At 47.4% G+C, this 23,102-nt stretch overlaps 1 protein-coding gene and 1 long non-coding RNA gene across 8 annotated transcripts in view; one reads left to right on the top strand and one right to left on the bottom strand.

Annotated features, from left to right (window-relative positions):
* LOC310832754 overlaps positions 1 to 23,102 on the top strand; it is a 49,794-nt gene that overhangs the window by 17,705 nt on the left and 8,987 nt on the right. Inside the window, exon 2 of the long non-coding RNA XR_014558409.1 lies at positions 19,971 to 20,055. This is a non-coding gene — a long non-coding RNA (uncharacterized lncRNA). The remainder of the gene's footprint in view (positions 1 to 19,970; positions 20,056 to 23,102) is intronic.
* Positions 16,310 to 23,102, bottom strand: part of TADA2A (transcriptional adaptor 2A) — a 31,297-nt gene continuing 24,504 nt past the window's right edge. For all 7 annotated transcript variants that reach the window (XM_083714691.1, XM_083714689.1, XM_083714693.1 and 4 more), the window contains 2 exons: positions 20,304 to 20,377; positions 16,310 to 16,741 (listed from right to left, as the gene is read on the bottom strand). In XM_083714691.1, the coding sequence (XP_083570817.1) occupies positions 16,556 to 16,741; positions 20,304 to 20,377 (260 nt within the window). In that variant the 3' untranslated portion in view covers positions 16,310 to 16,555. The remainder of the gene's footprint in view (positions 16,742 to 20,303; positions 20,378 to 23,102) is intronic.

Consider the following 23,102-nt stretch of genomic DNA (forward strand, 5'->3'; position numbering starts at 1 on the left):
TGTTGCGCAGTGCAACCTCATTTTTTTGCCTGGGGCGGCATATGCATAAATCATTGTCAAGAGACAATGATTTAAACTATGGAAGTGGGGCCTGCAATAGAATGTTGCAGCGTGGAGTGCCCCTTTTGGGGATTGCTGGTGAGCCATGCCCCTTTTCACCAGATCCCACCCCATCCCATCCCCAAGCCAGCCAGCATTCTGTGCTCGCTGATCATGGGTGACTGGGGAGGCAGGTTGCCTCTCCCCCATATGGTTTCTACTTCTGCAAACTTTGGGGTTCGCCTGTTGATAAGACTGTCAGAAGAGCCTGTGTGCTGGATCAGGCCATGGGCCTATCCAGTCCAGCATCCTGTTCTCACAGTGGCCAATCTAACACTCCAGTTCCAATCTAACTGCTGAACTATAACTCCTATCAGGCCGAGAAAGCATGGCCAATGGCCAGGGATGGTGAAATTGTAGCTCAGCAACATCTGGAGGGCCAGAGGTTCCCAAACCTATCCTAACCACTCCCAGCGACCGTGGAGTTTGCTCCCACTAGATATTGTGGCAGCTGCCAACTTGGATGGCTTTAGAAAGGGAATTACAGTATGCAACTTAATGAATGACAACTTTCAATGGGGACAAGGTGTAAGTTTCTGCATTTAAGCAGAAAGAACCAGATGCACAAATACAAGATGGGGGACACCTGGCTTACTAGCAGTACATGTGAAAAGGATCTAGGGGTCTTAGTGGACCACAAGGTTAACATGAGACAGCAGAGTGATGCAGCATCAGCATCAGCAAAAAAAAGGTAATGCTATTCTATAATGTCCAGGACAAGAAAAAGTAATAGTACCACTCTATTCTGCCTTGGTCAAACCACACCTGGAATACTGTGTCCAGTTCTGGGCACCACAATTTAAGAAGGATGTTGACAAGCTGGAACATGTGCAGAAGAGGGCAACCAAGGTGGATGGAGCAGCCAAGTAATTTCGTTGTCCCCGAGAGGGGGCAATGACAATAAAGATATTATTATTATTATTATTATTATTATTATTATTATTATTATTAAGATGATCAAGGGACTGGAAACCAAGCCTTATGAGGAATGGTTGAAGGAGCTGGGCATGTTTAGCCTGGAAACAAGGAGACTAAGAAGAGATACAATAGCCATCTTCAAATATCTTAAGGGTACATGTCACAGGGAAGATGGAACAAGCTTGTTTTCTCCTGCCTTGGAGGGTAGGACTCGAACCAGTGGCCTCAATTTACAAGAAAGGAGATTCTGACTAAATGTTCTGACGGTAAGAGCTGTTTGACAGAGGAATGGTCTCCCTCAGGAGTCTCCTTCCTTGGAGTATTTAAGCAGCAGCTGGATGGCCATCTGTCCTGGATGTTAGCTGAGATTCCTGCATTGCAGGGGGTTGGACTAGATGACCCTTGGGGCCCTTTCCAACTCTACAGTTGTATGATTCTATGACAGAACTATCAGTAACAACTAGCCATGACGACCCTGAACACCAGTGGGGAAGTGCTCTTGCACTTAAACCTTGCTTGTGGGCTTCGATAAGCATCTAGTTGGCCCTTGTGAGATCAGGATGCTGGACTCGATGGGCCTTTGGCCTGATCCAGCAAACAGGCTCTTCCTTTGTTCTTCTGGAAGTGAGAAGGCCTTGCGCTGCTTTCTCACTTGCACCCTCAGCGCTTCCAAATATGACCTCTGAGGTTGCCATCCAGCAGGAATTTTACAGGCCAGATAGAATTTCAATCCTCCAGGCCTGTTGGCAGAGCAAGATAAGCTGATGTTGGGCTGTGGGTGTTTGCTGCTGGTGCAAGCTGGAATTCCCAGTTCTTCGGCAGTTGCAGTCTGGAAAGAAATCCACAGTAACACAAGAAGCTGTCTTATACTAAGTTAGACCGTCAGATCATCTGGTTCAATATTGTCTACACTGACTGGCAGCAGCTCTCCAGGGTTTCAGAGTGGGGGCATTGCAAGCCCAGCTTGGAGATCAAATCTGAGACCTTCAGCAGACAGTGCAGATGCTGTACCCACTGAGCCACATATGCCACCAGGTCTGCTGATTAGCATGCAGAATTGATCCTTTTTTAAATTTTAAAAAACTTTTCTTGTAACAAGTAATATATGAAATAACGCACACAGCTTGAACACATTTAAACAGCACAGCCACATATAACACTGCACGGTAACATCAAATCCCAGGTACAAGTGAGCAGAAGGGCTTCTATATTATATATTTTTTCTGACATTTAATGTCATCTTGGAGAATGTCCTTCATGGTAAGCATGCAGAACCGTTGAAATAATTTCTGAGAGTGTGCAAAGTAGGCCTGCCTCGTTATTGCCTGCGTTGCTGGTCGTTGGGCTGAGAAAACTACTGCTTGCTCAAGGCCACCTCGTGAGGTCATGAGCAGAGGCGAGACTCGAACCCAGGGCTTCCTGGTTTGTGGCCCGGCCTCTTTGCCACTGCATCAACCCGAGCAATGATCTGCTGCAATGTCATCGTCAATTGCATCAAGCTGTAAATAGGAGTGTGTTGTGAAGCGGCTGCGTCGTTGCCGCGTTCCCAATCCCCAAAGCCCGGCATTTTTTGCCTGTGACCCAGCCAGACAGCCATTACGTCCCTCTGCGGAATGGTTTCCTTCTGAGGTGCTATAATTGGTGTCCGACTCACTCGCTTACTCAGACAGCGAGCCCATGTCGCCACATGTGCAGGAATGTGGTTGGCATCTCTGGGGTGCATCATGCTTCCTCTCCCCGCTGCCATCTCCCTGGTTACCGAAAACGTAACTAACTTTTCCCTGCTTCCGATTGGCAGGAGGGCCAGCCGGGATCAAGTTCTCCTCCATGTGGGAGGGACTGGCTTAAACGGCAACAGCGAGAGAGGCCTTTGGATTCAGCAGCGCAGCAAAGATGTCAGTGCTCTGCTCTGCCTGCAGGATACCAATGAGTCAGTTAAAAATATCTTATTTATGAAATGCCACGTCACAAAAGAAAACAGCAGGCTTTGTGCTTCAAGAGTTAACTTGAAAATTTCAAATTGTCTTGAAAAATTACTATCCCAAGGTTACAAAAGTTGTGTGCCACTTGCCGAACGATACCAAGATCCTAGGACAGGGGTGCCCAAACTTTTTTCAAAGAGGGCCAGATTTGATGAAGTGATCATGTGTGAGGGCCAACTAAAGTTGTTGAGCTTTTTAAAGGATTTTACCCCAGGATATATACTGCCACAGGGGCCAGATTAAATCGACCGGCAGGCCGGATTAGGCCCCCGGAACAGACTTGGGACATGCCTGTCCTAGGGGAGAATCGCAGCACAGCGGAGAATGTTGTGGGTTTAAGAAATGTGGTTTATTCACCTACTTGCACCTTTGGTCTGCAGGGAGGGATTCCATATCTCCCAGCATGGTCATTCCAAAAGGAGCTTGTCCCCCACAGCAGTGCAGCCAGCCTCCTCAAGATGGATCCCGGTCTTTTTTCTTCCCTCTTCTTCCCAGAACACCCCACTAAAAAACTCTCTTTTCCTGTCACCTCACACCCAGTTACCCTAAAAGTAAAGGGACCCCTGACCTTAGGTCCAGTTGTGGCCGACTCTGGGGTTGCGGCTCTCATCTCGCTTTATTGGCCGAGGGAGCCGGTGTACAGCTTCCGGGTCATGTGGCCAGCATGACTAAGCCACTTCTGGCGAACCAGAGCAGCACACGGAAACGCCGTTTACCTTCCCGCCGAAGCGGTACCTATTTATCTACTTGCACTTTGACGTACTTTCAAACTGCTAGGTTGGCAGGAACAGGGACCGAGCGACGGGAGCTCACCCCGTCGCGGAGATTCGAACCACCGACCTTCTGATTGGCAAGTCTTAGGCTCTGTGGTTTAACCCACAGCGCCACCCGCGTCCCTCCCAGTTACCCTAGCAATCTGCAAAAAACCTCAGGGCAAGGGGGAAGGACAGTTCTCTTGCATTGCCAATGGCTCTCAGTGGCCATGTGTGGTTTTGTAATGGCTCTAGCTTGGCCACGTCATTTTGCATAGGCTAGCTCAGGAATTCCTCTGCCGTTTGTGTATCTCCCTTCACTTCCCAAATAACCAAAATCCTACCACTTATTAATTTCTACAGTTTAGTGGGGACATCCAAGTGCACAAAGCGACTCCAAACCAATCACTTCCCTGTCCCATCTCTCCCACTATCCCTCTTCTTGTCCTTCCTGAAGGGGTTGGAGGTAAGAGGCCCAAAGTTACAGATCCGGGGGCCCCTATCCTTCTTGGTGTGTGTGTTTTCGGTATGACAGACATTAGAGGTGGGGGATCTTAAAAATGCCCCCCTTGTAACAGGAGCCCGAGTGACAGGAGCGATCCAGCCGTAAATCACACTGGGCAAGTTGGACTTAGCAAAAACAGAATCTGCACAGGAGTTTCAGGCCTAATGAGCACAGCGACTCATCTTTGGCAGGTCTTTTCCCCATGAAGCAGTTGTCGAGACCTCCCCCCTTCTCTGCAGGGTTTTCCCCAAGCAATCTGAGACTGTACCTATGTGAAGCTAACATCTCCTCCGCCCTCTTCATGCCTCTTCTGGTTCTGGAAGACCAGGGGAGAGGGGAGCTTGTCGCAGCAGGAGGGACAGACCTCCTTGGCTCTTCACCAGCCGGACGCATCTCTGCTTCTTGGTCTCTCTCCTCCCTCCCTCCTGCTTCTGGACTTTTTTTTTTTTTTTTTTGGTTACAGACTCTCTCTTCTCACTAAGCCCTGTTACTTCTCCAACTCCCGACACCTCCTCCTCCCAAGCTTCTCCCTCTGACCGCTCATTGTCATCTTACTACCAATCCCTTGCCCCTAAGCCTTCTTCCCTTTTGGTTCCCCAGGTGGTTCCTCCCACCACTCCTCTGTCTCTAACCACTCTGGGACACCGAATCTGCTCTTCTGCCCCAGGCAGGTCGAGCTGTGCCCCAAACCTCCGCCACTCCTCCCCACCCCACCGATCCCTCTTCTTTAGCCCCTAGCCAGGGCCTTGACCCACGCACACCGGAGGCAATGAGGAGCAACCCCAGCTCAGCAGCAGGAAAAGCAGCAGCAGCACCACTGGGTCTCTTCCACTCTGGGAACTTGGGGGCGGCCCTCAACTAGCCCTCTTCTCCCTCCTTCCTGGCGCTGTAGGGCAAGGACAGAGCTGGATTTAAGGCAGCACGATCGTTTCCCCTGCATTAGGTGTGGATCCAAGGGGCACCTTCTCAAACACTTGCCCAGCTTCGGGAAAGAGGCGTGAGGGCATTTTAAACTGTGACATTTTAAGCTGTTGAGGTGCCCTCTCTCTCTCTCTCTCTCTCTCTCTCTCTCTCTCTCTCTCCCTCTCCCTCTCCCTCTCCAGGGGCACCGACTTATAAAAAAATATTGGGGGGGCCCATACCGGGGTCCTGCCCCGGGAAGTTTTCTAAATTTTAGATGAAAATTAGTGAGTTTTAAAGTTTTTTAAAAGTATTTTAGAGTCATATGATCAACATTAGAACCCCGAAAACTCGACTCTCTATAACTCCACACTCCGGGAAACTCGACAAGCCTGAAACACTTTTTGGCTTTGAAAAAAGAAACAAAACATAAACACGCACGGTATTTTCGTAAAAAGCTAATTTAATTTACAGTAACAATTATGCTTATAGACTATTACAGAGCAGTGAATATATAGCTCTGAAAAGACTGAAATGATATTTAAATAAATCCTAAACTATCATTAAAAGAATAAAACATAAAATATTGCTGTCGCACAGTAATAGCACTTTGATTAATAAGTGAAATAGCTAATTTAAGCTTACTTTGAATAAGGCTGAGGGTTCATTAAATAAAAATAATATCTCAAAGTTAATGCTTTAATACAGTTAATAAAGTTAATACAGTATGCCTAATACTGTATGTAAATACTGTAATACTGTATGTAAATAACGGGCTTTAATTGGGTCTTACACCCTAAAAATATTTAAGTATTTGAAAATAACTAATACAGTACTATAGTAATATAGAAATACAGTACTAAACTAGTACTAATATTTCAAAACTGAAAAATTAACATTCTGTATGTATTTAATTCTCTATTTTATAAAGATTTTTAATATCTGACAGTGAGTTTGGAGTAGCCCAATGCAAAAATCCTGAGGATCCATGTGGATCCATTCTTTGTAACCACGTTTTTGCACCACTGTGACCCTAGGCAACAGTGGGTGCGTGATTTTTTTGGTGCAAGATGTAGCCATGGACATGCTATGTGATCTGATGGTGAATTTGGGGTGACCCAATGCAAAGATCCTGAGGATCCATGTAGATCCGTGCTTTGTAACCACGTTTTTGCACCACTGTGACCCTAGGCAACAGTGGGTGCGTGATTTTTTTGGTGCAAGATGTAGCCATGAACATGCTATGTGATCTGATGGTGAATTTGGGGTGACCCAATGCAAAAATCCTGAGGATCCATGTGGATCCGTGCTTTGTAACCACGTTTTTGCACCATTGTGGCCCCAGGCCACAGTGGGTGCGTGATTTTTTTGGTGCAGGCTGTAGCCATGGACATGCTATGTTATCTGATGGTGAATTTGGGGTGACCCAGTGCAAAGATCCTGTGGAGCCATGCTTTGTAACCACGTTTTTGCACCATTGCAGCCCCAGGCAACAGTGGGTGCGTGATTTTTTTGGTACAGACTGTAGCCATGGACATGTAATGTGATCTGATGGTGAATTTGGGGTGACCCAATGCAAAAATCCTGAGGATCCATGTGGATCCGTGCTTTGTCACCACGTTTTAAATGGGGAAGGAAGGAAAAACACAGAAGGGACAAGAAGCACAAGAGGGGTGTGCGGAGAAGCAGCTGGCTAAGAATGCAGGGGAGGAGTTTAACGGGGTGGGGGGGAGGAAAGGAAGGCAAAAGTCCCCCCCGCAAGCCAGCCCTCTCTCTCTCTCTCTCCCACCTGCGAGTCCCTAGAGCACGGAGAGGAGGAGGTGGTGGGCTGGAGCCTGCACGCAGTGTGACTAGGAAAGAATTAGAAGGAAGGACTCGATCCTTTCCTTAACCCTCTGCTTGCCAGGTGGGCAGGGGATTCCCTGCTCTTTGTTGAGTTTGAGCAAACGCAGCAACAGAAGCGGGTGGGCAGTAAGACCCTGAGGCAGAATGCAGGAAAGCAGCAGCTTCCGCCTTCCCTCCGCCCGACCACCACCCAATCTGATTTTTGCCTGATTTTTGCCTATTTTTGCCCCTGCGCTCCGGCGAGTCAGCTCCAGGGACCACACATTCGCTCAATAACACGCACAGACATTTCCCCTTACTTTTTAGGAGAAAAAATCTGCGTGTTATAGAGCAAAATTTACGGTAATAAATTTCTTAAATTATTGGGGGGGCAGAGCCCCCCCAAACGAATTTTTGAGGGGGCTCGGGCCCCCTCAGGCCCCATGGAGTCGGCGCCTATGTCCCTCTCCCTCTCCCTCTCCCCCCTTCTCTTTCTCTCTCTCTCTCTCTCTCTCTCTCTCTCTCTCTCTCTCTCTCTGTATAAAAAAAAAACCATGGGGACTAGGGAGTGGAATGGAGTATCCTGGGAAAGGACAGGGCTGGTTGGCCGGAACCCTAAACAGGAGCACTTCACACTGCAACATTTTGTTGCACGTCTCTCTTGCTGTATTATTTGAAGCAGTGTTTATGGTGTCTTGTACTGGTTTTCATGAGGAAACCCAAAATGGTTACCCCCGTCTTGCCAACTGGGATAGTGGCAGAAGGGGCTGGAGTGCAGGAAGCAAAGCACCTAGGCCCTAGCCTAAGAGTGTGGGTGATATTTTAGTCAGGGGTTCCTTGGTTGGCTGTTCCACATGCAACCAAGCACCCACAACAGGTTCACGACACCTGCTATCCATCGCAAGGTGCGCTCGTTACAGCCACAGAGCTGGCCTCGCCTTCCCCAGATCAAAGTGAAGCCAACGGCAAGGTTTGGGAGCGGGGTTGATGGGTTGCCGCATGCTCTCATGCGCTTGGGTGAATCGCTGACTCCAGACCAATGACGCCAGCCTCGTGTTGTTTGCATTGTGTGTAGAATGTTGCCAGTCCGGTTTGCTGGTAGGTTGGAAGAGCAGCACTCGGGTATCAGTTGCGTTCTGGCTGACATCCTGACCATTTTGCCTTGGGGGGAAATTGCGGCGCTTTTGATTTGTGCGCTTGCGAACTCAAAAGTCTAAGCTTCTTAAGCTGGTGGGCTTGAAATCCACTGGAAATCCACCCACACTGCAACAAGGGGCTCCCACACAGAGCCCCTTTAGACAGGTGGGGGCTTTTTCTGACGGTGTAATCTGTAACATGCTATTGATGCAATAGCAGTGCCTCGGTGGTGGATTTTTACTGGGCCGTCTGCACACAGTTCTGCTTTATTAGTTGCTTTGTGATGCTTCCCCAGTGTTGCCATAGCATTGCTGTCTTGAGGGGCGCTCTTGCCCTGTGATGCAAGAAAAGCAGGGCACACTGATGTAAAAAAGGGGTTTGATTCTTATAACACACACACACACACACACACACACACACACACACACTCCGTGAATATTTGTGGTATGCAAAGTTACAGTATTTCAGTAGCAAGTTACGGGACACACGTGGATTGGAAATGAAGCTGTATGTCTGCCCGAAAACCTTTGCCGATGCAAACATTGTTGAAATTGTGTCATCATGAGCACAAATCATCACTGGTACATCACACCATGATGCCAAAATTTTTCCAGGAAGGGAGTCTTGATGACTTGAGGCATGTAATGGCAACATGTGATGGCATTCTTAACAAATTATTAATTGAGCAAACTTCCAAGTATGCATGTGGATGGTACCTCCTGAGAGATACCAGAATCTGGAGTTCAAGGGCAGGTCCTTACCATATATTTAAAGCTTATTCAATGTATGGGGTTTTAGGGGAGGGGGTAGTACCTCTGGTAGGGTCACAGGTGGCGCTGTGGGTTAAACCACAGAGCCTAGGGCTTGCCGATCAGAAGGTTGGTGGTTCGAATCCCTGCAACGGGGTGAGCTCCCTTTGCTCGGTCCCAGCTCCTGCCAACCTAGCAGTTTGAAAGCACGTCAAAGTGCAACTAGATAAATAGGTACCGCTCCGGCGGGAAGGTAAACGGCGTTTCTGGTTCGCCAGAAGTGGCTTAGTCATGCTGGCCACATGACCCAGAAGCTGTCTGCTGGCTCCCTTGGCCAATAAAGCGAGATGAGTGCCGCAACCCCAGAGTCGTCCGCGACTGGACTTAATGGTCAGGGGTCCCTCTAGTACCTCTGGTGGAGAAAGTGTATGTGCTTCTTCTGGGATCGTTGGTCCAGTTTTGGTCCCCACCCTGCACTCGGCTCTCACCTGTGGCTCCTGGAAGCTGCCAGCATGTGACAGCAACTGCACCCTGTGAACGGCTTTGACTGGCCAGCCAAACCGGGCAAGGCTAGCGGATGGGTCTCAAACCCTCATTGAGTTAGGGACTTCCCCTGTGTGTGAGGACAGGCTGACATGTATGCGGTTCTTGTGCGAGTTCTTGATGGGATACCCCCCACTCCTGGGGAATCACACGGCTTGAGAGAGGTGTAATTGGTGGTTATTAGAGCTCTGTGCAAAAGTACTTACTTTGCTCTTATTTCTGAGCTGAAAATTATGCATGCACAAATGGGGGTTTCCCCATAGTTTTTCTTTTTTAACGGTTTTTTTATTGAAATATTGTCATGGATGACAAAGGTACATATAGTGTCTCCATTTTCAGTTGGTAGGGTCTTTTCCACAGGTCTTTTCCACATTTGGTCTGACACACTGGTATCCTAGGCACTGTGAGATTGGGGGACCAAGAGAGGTGGGAGAGAGAAGGGAGGGTAGTGTTCTTTCCTTCTTTTGCATAGTGAATTTGTGGAGCTTTATGTCAGCATCATACGGATAGCTTCTTTATCTATTCATTTGTTTGTTTTTGTCGGCAGTGTGGGAGATTGGGGAGCCCAGAGCACGGTTGGTTGCATTCTGCATCTGGCCCTTATCAGCACCAGCAGGTGTGGGCCCCATGCAATTTTTAACTTTTTATAATAGGCTGGTTCCCACACATAGTCATGGACTGCTCCCCATCCTCCACCCTTGCAAGCAAGAGGCATGAGCAGAGTTCCAGGAGACACTCCAGCTAGGAAAGAAACACCCAAAGAAGGTGCAATGTAGGACCGGGGAGGGGTGTGCCCAGAGGAGAGAGTGTGGGGCTGAGGGGGGGGGGTTGTAGCCTTGGGAGGGAACCCCTGGCCTAGCCAATCCCACGGGGCTGTTGCAAGGATTAAATGGGGAGGGGGAAAACAACATGCACCACCCTGAGCTCCATGTAGAAAGCTTGGGATTTAAAAAATAATAACTGTAATTAGTGGGGGGTTTTTAAGAGTAGGATCAGCAACTGGCAGTCAAAGGGCCAAATCTGCCCAACATCAAATGGTACTGTATGGACTCCTGCAATTGCCCATCACCCCAAGGCAAAAGAGGATTTTAAACAAACAGTAAATGAGGCAGCAGGCCACTTGCGGTGATCGCGGGGGACAACAACAGGATACCAGGCTCTGGTTTGTTGCTCCCTTGTTACACTTGCTTTCCAGGAAATAAAATTACTGCCCAGAGGTTTTGGTTTGGCGGTATGTTGGCTGAAAGCCTCCCGTGCCCTGTCATTACCTTTTCTGTAAGCACAATTATGTTCCTGTAGGCTTACTCAACGCCGAGATGATTCTGTGCCACAGAATGGTAGAAGTGACGTCATTTGCCTGGTTTTATTTTTCATAATCGTGTGCCAACCTGGACTGGAACTGGGGAAATAAGCTTCTTTGCTCCTCATTTTAGCTGACCTTTATTCCTCATCACTTGTCTCATTCTCCCCGCAAAAGAAATCTTAAGGGGAAACAGTCAGGAACACGTACTTGCTGGCCGATATGATGACAATGCTTTGTCTCCCAATGCTTGTCTTCCTAGTGTGGGGTAGAGTACTGTTATTCATGATGACTATTTTATTATTAAGCTGACTATCTGTATGCTTTTTACTATGCTTTTATCATTGATGTGTTTTTAATGCCGTATATCAATGGAATAGATAATAATCATACCCAAGAGCAAATCCATTGAAAATAATGGCTATGACTCTTAATGGTTCCATACAGTTCAGTGGGTCTACTCTGAGAAAGGCACAGAGGCATACAACCTATTTTATATATTAATTTTCAAATATTTTTGTAAGCATCCAACATAGGATCAAATTCCAGAAATGTCTATCCTTTCTATCCAAAGCTGCCATTCCCAGCTCTTTCCACTGGGTAATCATGAATAGCCCTTTCTTCTTCATTTTAGTAGTTCCTTATAATTTGAACGATAAAGAGCCAAAGTTTCCAGATTAGCTGTTGTCTGTGTCTGTCTTACCCTCCTGGTTAATTGAGCCAGATTTCCTTTTGCTTGCCTGCACTCGTTATTTTACCAGCCCGGTGTGCCGAAGACCTTGCTGGATGAGTGACTCAGTTAAGTTAAAAATGGTCTTGAATCTACCAGAACAGACATGATACCTTCAATGGAATCTAGATGTCCATTAATCGAGTTCTGGCACACAATCTGTCAATCGGAGCTGTTCAAACGGGCCTGAATTGAATGTTCAACCGAGGTAGACCACTTTAAACGTTTGCCCATAAATGTTGTTCCTTCTGCCAAAACATTTGATGGAATGAGCAGTTGACGGAGTGGAAGGGAAATGGACAGGAGGGCAGGCAGGTGACCTGATCGCTCTAAAATATTATAACTCAGCCCTAAGGGCAATAACTTAGAAGAACAGAAAATTGAGTCAATAACACTTTCTGCTCTGCTATTGAGGAAAGTAAAGTAACCCTTCGATTTGTCCCATGGGCTACCATGTGAACATGTCAGCTTCAAGCAACCGAGACCCGCTTGTCACGTATAAAACAGCCTTATTTGCAAAATCCGCTAAAAGTATTTGTGCTAGTCACGTAAAAGACGCTGTAGATTGCGCAGGGGATTCATTGATTTGATTTATTGTCAATGGTTGCTTATTTCTGGATCTTTCTTAATAGCTCTTATTGGATTTGCTGTATTTGTAATGGCTTTTGGTCAAATACAATAAAAGATTGATTGATTGATTGATTGATTGATTGATTGATTGAAATCTTTTTGTACTGCTTAACATTTAGGGTTTCTAAGTAGTGTGTACATAAATATTTTAAAAGTGGGGGAACAGTCGAATAATTAAGAACGATTAAAATTTCACTGTAAAAGCAGAAAGCTACTATAAGACGCCTTCTAGGCTTGGGGAATCTGTGGGGAAGGCCATAGCCCCAAGGCAGAGTGTCTGCTCTCACGCAGAAGTCCCAGGGTCAATCCAATCAGGGCTCATCCTCACTTTTGCTTGATTGTCTATAACTTGGACAAAGTTGTTTGTGTGTGTCCCTTTTGTGGCCTTTGATGAGCCCCAAATGATTTGAGGGTGCTTCCAGACTGTTTCTGTTTTTGGCCAGGGTTGATTCACATACTGTCAAAGCCTCTAAAGGAGGAGAACGGAATACTACCTTCTAAGTTAGTCTGTTCAGAAAGTTCTTCCTAATGTTTAGTTGGAATCTCCTTTCTTGTCATTTGAACCCAATGGATTGGGTCCTAGCTCAGAAGCAACGGCAAACAAGCTTGCTCCATCTTCCATGCGACACCCCTTTAAGTATCTGAAGATGATTCTCATATCACCTCCCGGTCTTATTTTATCCAAGCTAATCATACCCAACTCCTTCAACCGTTCCTCACCAGGCTTGGTTATCATCTTGGTTGCCCTCCTCTGCACACCTTCCAGCTTGTCAGTATCCAGGTCAGTCACCTGGAAGCAAATGAACCTAACCATGTGTTGGCAGCCGGCCTCATTTAAAAATAAATAAATGTTCTGGGCTAGTAACTTGCTAGTGAGGCTGTTGTGATGATGTTTGCATAACATAATCTGGCCTGCAGAATTTGCCCTTTCTTGACATTTGTCTTTGGCTCTGCGATGTGCAATAGCCTCATTGTGAGCCAGCTTTATTGTCGTTAGCCATTCACATTGGGGAGGTGTGTATGTGTGTGAGAGAGAGGTCGATCTTCATTTCTGTCACATTTTTTTATTTTTTGTAAAGCATTCTTTTGCTCTGCTAACATCATGGTTCTGGACTAGAGTCAGAAATTTAAAAAAATAACCAGAGAAGCATTTAAACACTGTGCAGTATTATTTATAGGGACCAGACAAAAAACAGCAACCGCCAAACACTCCAGACGACTTCTGGTTTCCAGATGGCCTGGAATAAAACAGAGACAATGTCGGCTTGTCCTATGAGGGAAACATGCATTACTATTCAGCCTCCTCTCCAGCTCAGACCTCTTTACTTGCTGAGCTTGTCAGGTAGACTGAAGTGAACAAAGGCCTTGATTACCTTCCTCGCAAGGGGAAGGGGAGTGGCCTAGCTAAGCCTGGCAGGACAGTTTACTCTATGGCATTAACCCCTTCACACATTAATTCAACTTAAGCATGTTGGTTATATGAGGCTGCCTATCCCACAAACCCCAAAGCTTTTCGGTCTCCTCCTCACCCCACCAGAGTTCAAAATAGTCCGCTAGCCTTACTCTCGGTTGTTATCCTTACATCCCTCTGACTTGTTGCCTGATCTGGCAGCCACACGTAAGGTTAACACATCCTTTCCCAAGAGAGGCTTTCCTGTGCCTTTTAACAACTGCGTACCTTGGTAACTTGGTTCTCAAACAACTTGGAACCCGAACACTGCAAACCTGGAAGTGTTCTGGTTTGTGAACTTTTTTCAGTTTGCAAACTTTTTTCAGAAGCCAAACGTGCTCCGTTTTGAGTGTTATGCTTCCAATTTGAGTGTTACGCTGAGATCTGTCTGGTTTTACTATTTATTTTGTGTTTTTGTTTTTGCAACTCTTTTTTGTTTTTGTGACTGTGTGGAACCCAATTCAGCTACTGATTGGTTGATTTTGTGACTGTAGTACATTGTTTATTGCTTTCATTTTTATGGATCCATAGTCCCGTTAGATAGTAAAATTCGTGTTACCTTGCTGTTTTAGGGGTTGTTTTTAAAAGTCTGGAACGGATTGATCCATTTTGCATTACTTTCTATGGGAAAGCGTGCCTTGGTTTTGGAACGCTTTAGTTTTGGAACGGACTTCTGGAACGGATTAAGTTTGAGAACCAAGGTACCACAGTAATGGGGTGGAATCAAAGATGAGGTACAGCTTTCTCATTTAGAAAAGATGCATTGTCTGAACGACCTTCTCATCATCATGGCTGTTTATGGCATAAGAGCCCAGTTTGCAAAGGAGCCGACAACTTTATTAGCAGCCTATGCTTTGCAACCATAGTGGTGGAGATGACAGCTTAAGAACACCTTTGTCAGGGACCCCCCAGTGGATTCTGTGTTTTCCCTAGCTAGCATTGCTTTCCATTCTCTGCTGGACTGGTTTGGTACTTCCCTAATGAATTAGTTCTTTGAGCCCGTCGTAAGTTTAGATCACTGTGGCATCTTTCTTATCATGTACGGATGCCTTGGAGTAGCTATGGCATTGATAAGGTATAATGCTGTTGTTTTCATGTGGATTTTATTTTTTCAACTTACAGGTTAATCACACGTTTCCTTTTAAGACTATGGGGAAGGGCCATAGCTTAGTGGTAAAGCACCTGCTTTGCATGTAGAAGGTCAATTCCTGGCATCTCCAGGTAGGGCTGGCAGAGAACCCTGCCTGGAGCCCTGGAGAGCCACTGCCAGTCAGTGTAGACACTATTGGGCTATATGGATCAGTGGTTTGACTTCGAAGGAAGCTTCCTTATACTGCTCCTAAGCAGTATAAGAACAAGACTCTGTGTGTGTGTGTGTGTGTGTGTGTGTGTGTGTGTGTGTGTGTGTTGGGTACTCATGAATGGTAGGTGTTTGTATGAAGTCATGTAATGGTACAATGTATTTATGTTCTTAAGTGTGTTGTGTGTTGAATAACAAGTGACTAACAAGAATTATTGTTGTTGTCTTTTTACTTCCTACTAATAAAGGTTCTGTTTTGAGTAGAAGTTCAACTAACTGAATTTGTGAAGAAGTACTAAAAGTTCCATGTTCCCTGCAAAGCAGGGGCGTGTGGAATAGATGGGCTGGTTTCTGTTTTCTTGCCTTGAGTGCTGCTATGTAAAGCAAAGCTGGGCTTGCCATAACCTGTACTTCCGAACATTCCCGATTTTAAATTTTTAGACAGGGACAAGTTTCTAGGCCTCATGGTCAAAAGAAAACAAACACTGCCTCACTGGACCAGACTAAGGTCTCACATTCCATTTCCAACAGTGGCAGGACAGATGTTTCCCATGTACAGTGCTGGAGGCTAACTCTGATGGCTTGACTTTGGCATCTGATACGCCGAAGTATACTGGCAGGAAAATTGGAAATATTATACACACAGAGAGAGCTAAGAGATGCTCCAGTATTCTGGTGATGGTACAACTGCAGCAGGGACGGTGTCCTTCCAGATGTTTTTGGATTCAAACTCCCAAGCTCAGCTATGGTCAGGGATGATGGGGATGATGGGAGTTCAACAGCATCTGGAGGGATCTGTGATCTGAAGCACCGCTCATTGCTTGTTACCACCTTATGTACCTGTTATTGTTCTTCAGTCCTGCACAACTCAACATTGCGGCCAAGTTTTACTCAGAGTAGACCCATTTGAATTAATAGAAACAAGTGAGTCACACCCATTATGCTTAATGGGGTCTGCTGCGGGTAGGACCAGCATTGGCTACTGTCTCCTTTCCCCTGTCAGCCCATCCTGAACCAGGCATTTAGGTTTGGGCAAAATATGGCCTACAGATTGGAGCCACTTTAGGTAAGGCAAGCACATTTGAACAAATACTCTACACGTGCATGATTTTTGCACGCAAAATAAATCTGAATTCTTGATGCAGAATTTAGACACTTTCAAAACAGATGACAAATAACTCTTATTATGTTCCAAATGTCTTCCTAAATTGACATGCCTCCCTCCCCCTTTCTGAATGGTGTAATTTTAGAACGGTGCAGTTTGGGCATGTGATGCAGCTTTTAGCTCCTCCGGCACGTGCCGAGCCTCTTGAAGCAAACAAGTTTTAAAAGGCAGGAGCCTGCGAGCTGGAAGGGGAGAGGCGAGCGGAGCTTCTCCCTCGGCTGGCTCTCCCACACAAAAGCTGAGCACAAAATGGGTTTGGGAGCCGCCGTTCGGTGCTTAAGCTCTTCCCGAGTGCCAAGGCAAAAAAGCAACAAAGAACAACCTCTGCGCTTCCATCCTTTTTTTAATCATTGCAAGAGGTGTGAAGGCCCACTCTATACTTTAATAATAGATTACACGTCCCACAGTTCTTCCCAAAAGTTCATCGCTGCGGAATGCCAACAAAACATTACATAGTACAGTTTAGAACAGGATGAGAAGCCAGCCTTCGTAGAGAGCTCTTCGCCATCCTCTCTACCGTTCAGCAAAACGGAGGGTCTTTGTGTCAAAGCAAAGGCTCCCGCTTCCCCCTTCAGGCTTTGGAGATGTATCCTTCGCGGATAAGGAAGTCGTAGATCTTTCTGGTTTTGTTCACGTCGATCTTGATGAGGGCCCGTGCCTGGGCAAGCCTCAGGCCCCCTTGCTTCTGGCACTCGTTGACTAAGGCCGCTTTGTACTCCAGGTAGGCTCCAGGGACCAAGCGAACTACCTGGCAGAGCTGGGAGAGAAGGTCAGAGGTCACGCACACCCCATCAAACATTTCTCCATATGGCCCATCAACTTCCCCAAGGCTGCACTACCTCGGTAACCCTTCCAGGTACAGTGGTACCTCGGGTTAAGAACTTAATTTGTTCTGGAGGTCCATTCTTAACCGGAAACTGTTCTTAACCTGAGGTACCACTTTAGCTAATGGGGCCTCCTGCTGCCACCACCGCGTGATTTCTGTTCTCATCCTGAAGCAAAGTTCTTAACCCGAGGTACTATTTCTGGGTTAGTGGAGTCTGTAACCTGAAGCGTCTGTAACCAGAGGTACCACTGTAATGGAAATATTTCAAAATTGGGGGAGGGAGGGAAGCAGCCACCCAAAAATAACATGTAGATTGATTCCAGCTGCAGAATGGGGAAATGGAGTGTGGGGAGATAGAACACAAGAGTTGGAGAACCCTTTTCTGCCTGAGGGCCGCATTCCCTTCAGGGTAACCCTGCCGGGGGCCACGTACCAGCAGTGGTCAGGGCCAAGGGCAAAAGTGCACAGATCAATGAAAATGAATGTTGTATTTTGTGCAGTAGGCTTGTTTCTACGCACCTCTTGCCCACCCTCCGTCCAGATAAGCAGGAAGCATTATTAGAATCTAACATCCTGCTCCAGCCGGGCACAAACGCTCCATGGGGCTGCAAAGCAAGCCCGGCGAGGGGTGGAGTCTGGGCTTGGAGGGTGTGGCTAGCAAAGGGGTGTGTCCTGGGGGGGGGAGTTGGGCTGCATTTGGCCTCTGGGCTGTGGCTCCCTAATCCTCTACTGCAGCGTTCTAGGTGAACCTTCCCAAGGTGGGTGCCTTTCAGCGAGTCATTACAAATGGAGAGCTCCCAAAGACATGATCGGAACCAGACATGCCCTCCGATAATCCAGAAAGGCCATGTGTTTATCATCCTCTGAAGGTGGGCAAAACCCAGCCTTCTAAATCTCTGCTTGCATTTGTGTGCATTGGCAGGGAGGGAGAAGAGCTTGCTCCTTCGCAGCACTAGGAAATATAACCAACCTGGGGCGAGAGGGCTAGCAATGACTGACGGAGCCTGATGGGAGACATGCCAATAAGGACAGCTGCCTCTTAATCCCCCGCAGTCGGGCCAAGCCTGCTCCCTTTTATATCTTTTCACAAAATTGGCACTCGGCTCTGCCCAGCGATAACGGAGCCAGAAGAGTTCTGTGGAGCAAGGCTCTGCAGGCGGGAGTTCTTAAATCCTGGAAGTTTATTACCGAGGCAAACCCCCAGCCTTTCCCGGAGACTGAAATGGGGCTTCTGCAAAAGGCCTGCAGTCCAATTTAGCAAGGCGGCAACAGCAGCAGCAGCTGGTCCCCCAAATCCAGCTTGCCTCTGAAGTTCCCAGTGCTATATAATGACCCCGTTGGAGACACCAGCTGCTTATTTCCCCCGCTCCTCCTTCCTTTTAATAAGGAAAGGCTCCGGCAAAACCTCCGGCAGGAACGAGACGGCAAGAGCAGAACGTCTTGGGAAAACACAGCTCCTTCTTGGTGCCGCAGACAAGGTGGCTTCACCTGTAACACGAGAAGGCACCCAAAATGCCAATTTAGTAGCTAACTGGTGGTGTGTTTTGTCGGGCTGGGAAAGCTTATGGGAAAAGGCTGCACATCTAAGATTTGCCTGGGAGGAGCAAAGGAAAGCAGCCCCAAAGGGAACTGGTGTTATCAAGTGGCCCCAGAGAAGGACTGGAGAAGTACAGTGGTACCTCGGGTTACATACGCTTCAGGTTACAGACTCTGCTAACCCAGAAATAGTGCTTCAGGTTAAGAACTTTGCTTCAGGATGAGAACAGAAATCGTGCTCCGGCGGCGCAGCGGCAGCCCCATTAGCTAAAGTGGTGCTTCAGGTTAAGAACAGTTTCAGGTTAAGTACGGACCTCCGGAACGAATTAAGTACTTAACCTGAGGTACCACTGTATTGTTGCTGTCTCCTTAAAATAAATCCTGGCCCTTTTCTTCTGAAAAAGCTCACTTACCCTCAACTCTGTTTCTATTCACACACACACACACACACACACACATGGCAGCATAGACACATAGATCCACACTTGGGTACACACGTCTTTTTTCAATATAAGACTAGCTGAGCTGAGGTGGAGGTATTCAGACCCTGTTTGCAGATGCTGGAACACTGTTTAGCTCAGTGTTGTCTATGCTGAGTGACTGCAGGGTTTCAGGAGCGGGGGTTTCTCTCCCTGGCCTGCCTGGAGATGCTCAGGCACTGAACCTGGGACCTTCTGAGTGCAACTCAGACGCCCTGCCACTGAGCTGGCTGAGATCAGACAGGCCCTGTCCCTGTTGAACTTCTGGTGCCTGGTGATGACGAAGTAGTGTCCATCCCTTCTATTTTACGGTTAATGTTAACCGATTTTATGCTGCATCCCTTTTGTATCCCTCCTATATTCCTATTGCACACTGCTTAGAAATTGCAGTTTTAAACTGTACAGTCATACCTCATGTTACGTTTGCTTCATGTTATGTTCTTTCAGGTTACGTCCCACGGCAACCCATAAGTACCAGAAAGGGTTACTTCCGGGTTTCACCGCATGTGCAGAGGCACTAAATTGTGCTTCATGCATACGCACAAGCACCAAATCACGCCACGCACCTGCGCAGATACCGTGCTTCAGGTTGCACTCTTTTTATGTTGCGAACGGGCCTCCGGAACGGATCCCGTTCGCAACCAGAGGTACCACTGTATATACGTTATGTAAATAAAGTAAGTGTGGGGCTAATGACATTCTCTTAAGAATGTCCCCCAGCAATATAATCCTATCCATAACTGACCCACAGTCGCAGGAAAATCTAGCAGCACACTTGTGGTTTTGTAACGATGGGCAATATCACAAAGAATCAAGTGAGCCGGTAAATAGGGCAGCCTTGTAAACAAGCCCATGGAAGTTACTAGCCTGCTAGCAGGTGGCAGAGGGTTCAGGCACTCTGTTCCTTTCGCAGCAGCTCACTGACAACCTATGCTGTGCACAGAGCAGGGGCTTTGCTCCCCTGCCAGCCTGCTTTGCTGAGTGCAGCAGAGGGCAGAAGCAAGGCTGCTGCCTCCCATGCGCAATTCTGTGCACTCACCAGCATGCATCTCCTCACTGCCTGTGGCCACCAGGCTAGCTCTTAAATACTAGAGCAAACGATCCCTTGCAACATGTGCCTCAAACTCTCATTGCAATAATTTCAGCCAGAGCAAGTTGTGGTGGGGAGGACTGTGGCTCAATGAGAAGAGTATCTGCTTTGCCTGCAGAAGGTCCCAAGTTCATCCCCAGGTAGGCAGAACTGTACCCTTGCCTAAAACCCTGGAGAGCTGTTGCCAGTCAGTGTAGACAATATCGAGTTAATGGACCAATGGTCTGACTTGGTATAAGGCACCTTCTCGTGCTCCTATGCAGGCCCCGCAATCAGCTACCTGTTGTTGTAACTGTTTTTTGACTGGGCTTATGGTTTACTGTTGCCCGAGAGGCCGATGGCCCTTTAAAGCTGCGGTTTCCCCAGGCAGCCTCTGTTCCCCATTTACCTCTTTTTCTTTCTCGTTAAGTTTCTCTGTGCCTGGGAGACCAGTGAGGTTCAGCGGCGGTGCACTCCGTCTACCTGCGAGGAGATAATAAAAGCAGCATAAACACCCAACCGCGGTTAACAAGGAGCTGGTGGCTCTGAAAATCAACTTTTGCTGTTCCTGAAAATGTTGCAGCAGTTGGGAGGGTGTGGGAAGTCAGGATAGTCAAAGCGGTGCCTGCAGAGAGCATCAACTATGGTTGTTGGTTTTTTACTCCTTTGATGACTACAGTATCTACAGTCCTAGTATGCTATTTTGAGAGCACCAAAATTGGGGGGGGGGAACAACCCACCACATTAGCTTCTGATGCACGTGACAAAGGTTCACTGACATTATAGTAACAATGCAGGAAGAACAAAATGAATGCTGTGGCCCTCCAGATGTTGCTAGATTGATTGATTGATTGATTGATTGATTGATTGATAACAGGGTGAAACTGCCTTTGCCCCACAGCACCTGTCATGTGGGCTGGGGCTGGTGGGAATTTCGAATCTGACAGCATCTAGAGGGCCGTAGGATCCCTGCCCCGAAAGAGATGAAGGTGGTGCCGAAAGGATTTGAGATAATACATCATATGCTGCTGTTTCCCCCCAAATCTGTTTTTGAGTTGTGTGTGCTTTTATGAGTTTGACACAGCATCGACCTCCGTGTTTGGGCTAATAATACCTTTTAAAGTTTATGGGGGATGGTCCACAGCTCAGGCTCAGTCCCTGGCATCTCCAGTGATGAAGGGTTTCAGGTAGCAGAGTAGCGAGACACAGATGTCTGAGAATGGGAGAGAGCTGCTGCCAGTCAGAGCAGACAATACTGGGCTGGATGGACCAGTAGTAAGTAAGACGCTCAGTGTGCCTTGCACTCTGCATTGTTTGTTTTTGGTTCCTGCAACAAGCTTATGCACTGTACCTTCCTGGGGATGGGAAGTATAAGTCAGGTTTAGGCAAAAGCAGGTATTAAAGGGAGTGAGAGAAGCCTTCCAGGAAGCCACTGGTGTGGGAGAGGTTGGAGGGTTGGAATGTTTGTGACTGAGGGCCTTCAATAATGTGTCTGGGTTGCTGTGACCAGGATGAGGACTCTCAAAACTGATGGGGAATTAGATGCCGAATGGGCTTTAACATTGAATCTACTTGGATTTTGCTTTTTATCAGGGACGGGGAGCCTGTGGCCCTCTGGATGTTGCTGATTCCAACTCCCATCAGCCAGCATGGCCAACGGTCAGGGATGATGGGAGTTGTAGTCCGGTGACATCTGGAGGGCCCAGATGTTCCCCTCCCCTACTGTGCATAATAGCTTTTGATTGCAAGCTACTCCAGCCTCTGGGACTGAGCAGGATAAAAAAAATCCCTATCAACGTGTTTATTTACTCAGCAGTTAAAAGCCCCACTGAGCTCAATGGTACTTAAGTGTATTTACCAGGAAGTAAGTGCCGCTGGGTTTTCATGGTATGCAATTCCTGGCAAATGTGCTCAGGACTGCAGGCAAAAGCAGGGAAGTGCAATTTGCTCAGCTGCTTAAGTGCGGATTTGAACCTGGCACATTCAGCTGTGAATGCACCTGAACCACACCTAGCCCTCACACTGTGCAAAGTGGGGCAGTTATGGGTGACAGAGACATGTCTATTAGGCTCAGCCACCTTTCCTCTGAGGCGTGCAGCGTGGAAAAAGTTACAGGCTGCAGAGCTGAAATGTGGCTGCGTTACTCACACTGAAGCTCATTCAGGCTTGTGAGATGTAATTGCTGGAAATCTGCAGCCGAGTAATGGCTAAGAGCCCCTATTAGAAAACGAGCTGTCAAGAGAGAAATCTTGTGTGTGTGTGTGTGTTTTTAAAATAGTACCCACATTCAAGCAGCCTCCCTTTCGCCTCCATCTTGAGGGCCCCCAAAGCAGCATTAACTACTAATGTCTTTTAATACGTTCCTGGCTCCAGCTCCACCATCAAATATTGCATACGGACCACTGATTTGGGGAAAAGACAGCAGAGGGACCTCTTCACAGGAAGGTGCAAATTGAGGAGCTGGAGACACAGCTCACAGCCCCTATATGCGCAGACAGCCACACGCCTGATTGCAACACGTGAAGTGCTCTGAAATAAGTCAAGCCAGGACTGAGCTCATGACCCTGGAAGAGAAGGGGGTGTGTTTGTGTGTGTGTGTGTGTGTGTGTGTGTGTGTGTGTATTTGTGTGCTTGTTCTCCCACCATTCTGTTTTATTCCATTCATTCTTGCATCTATATCCCTCCTTTCCTCCAAGGAGCTCAGGATGGTTCTCGCCCTCTCCAGATTATCCTCACAACAACCCAGTGAAGGAGGTTTGGCTGAGATCGTGGTCACCCAGTCAGCTTCAAGCGGCTAAGTGGGGATTCGAACCCTGGTCTCCCAGGTCGCACTCTAACCACCACACCACGCTGGCTGCCAAAGATTTGGGAGCTTAGGAAATTTGGAAGCCTTATACTGAACTTATTCTGAACTGCCTGAATTGATTGGCAGGGTTTCGGGCAGGGCTTCTTCCTACGACAGCTCTGCCTGGAGATGCTGAGGAATGTTGTACCATAGACTCCATGAGTCAATAGGCCTTCAGAGGTTTCCTATCCCAGGGGTTGCACCTCCGAGAGGCCCCTGCTCTGCTGCGGTTGGTGGCTTTCCGATGCCTGTTTCCTGGTCAGCAAGGAGTGGGAGGAATCAGCAGCTGCCCAGCATGCAGCAACCTAGTCCTTCCTTTTAATAACAGGGTGGTGTGGGATTAGTAGTGCATTAACAGCTAAT

This window comes from Podarcis gaigeae (assembly GCF_964106915.1).
Source record: "Podarcis gaigeae genome assembly, chromosome: 15".
Taxonomy (NCBI): Eukaryota; Metazoa; Chordata; class Lepidosauria; order Squamata; family Lacertidae; genus Podarcis; species Podarcis gaigeae.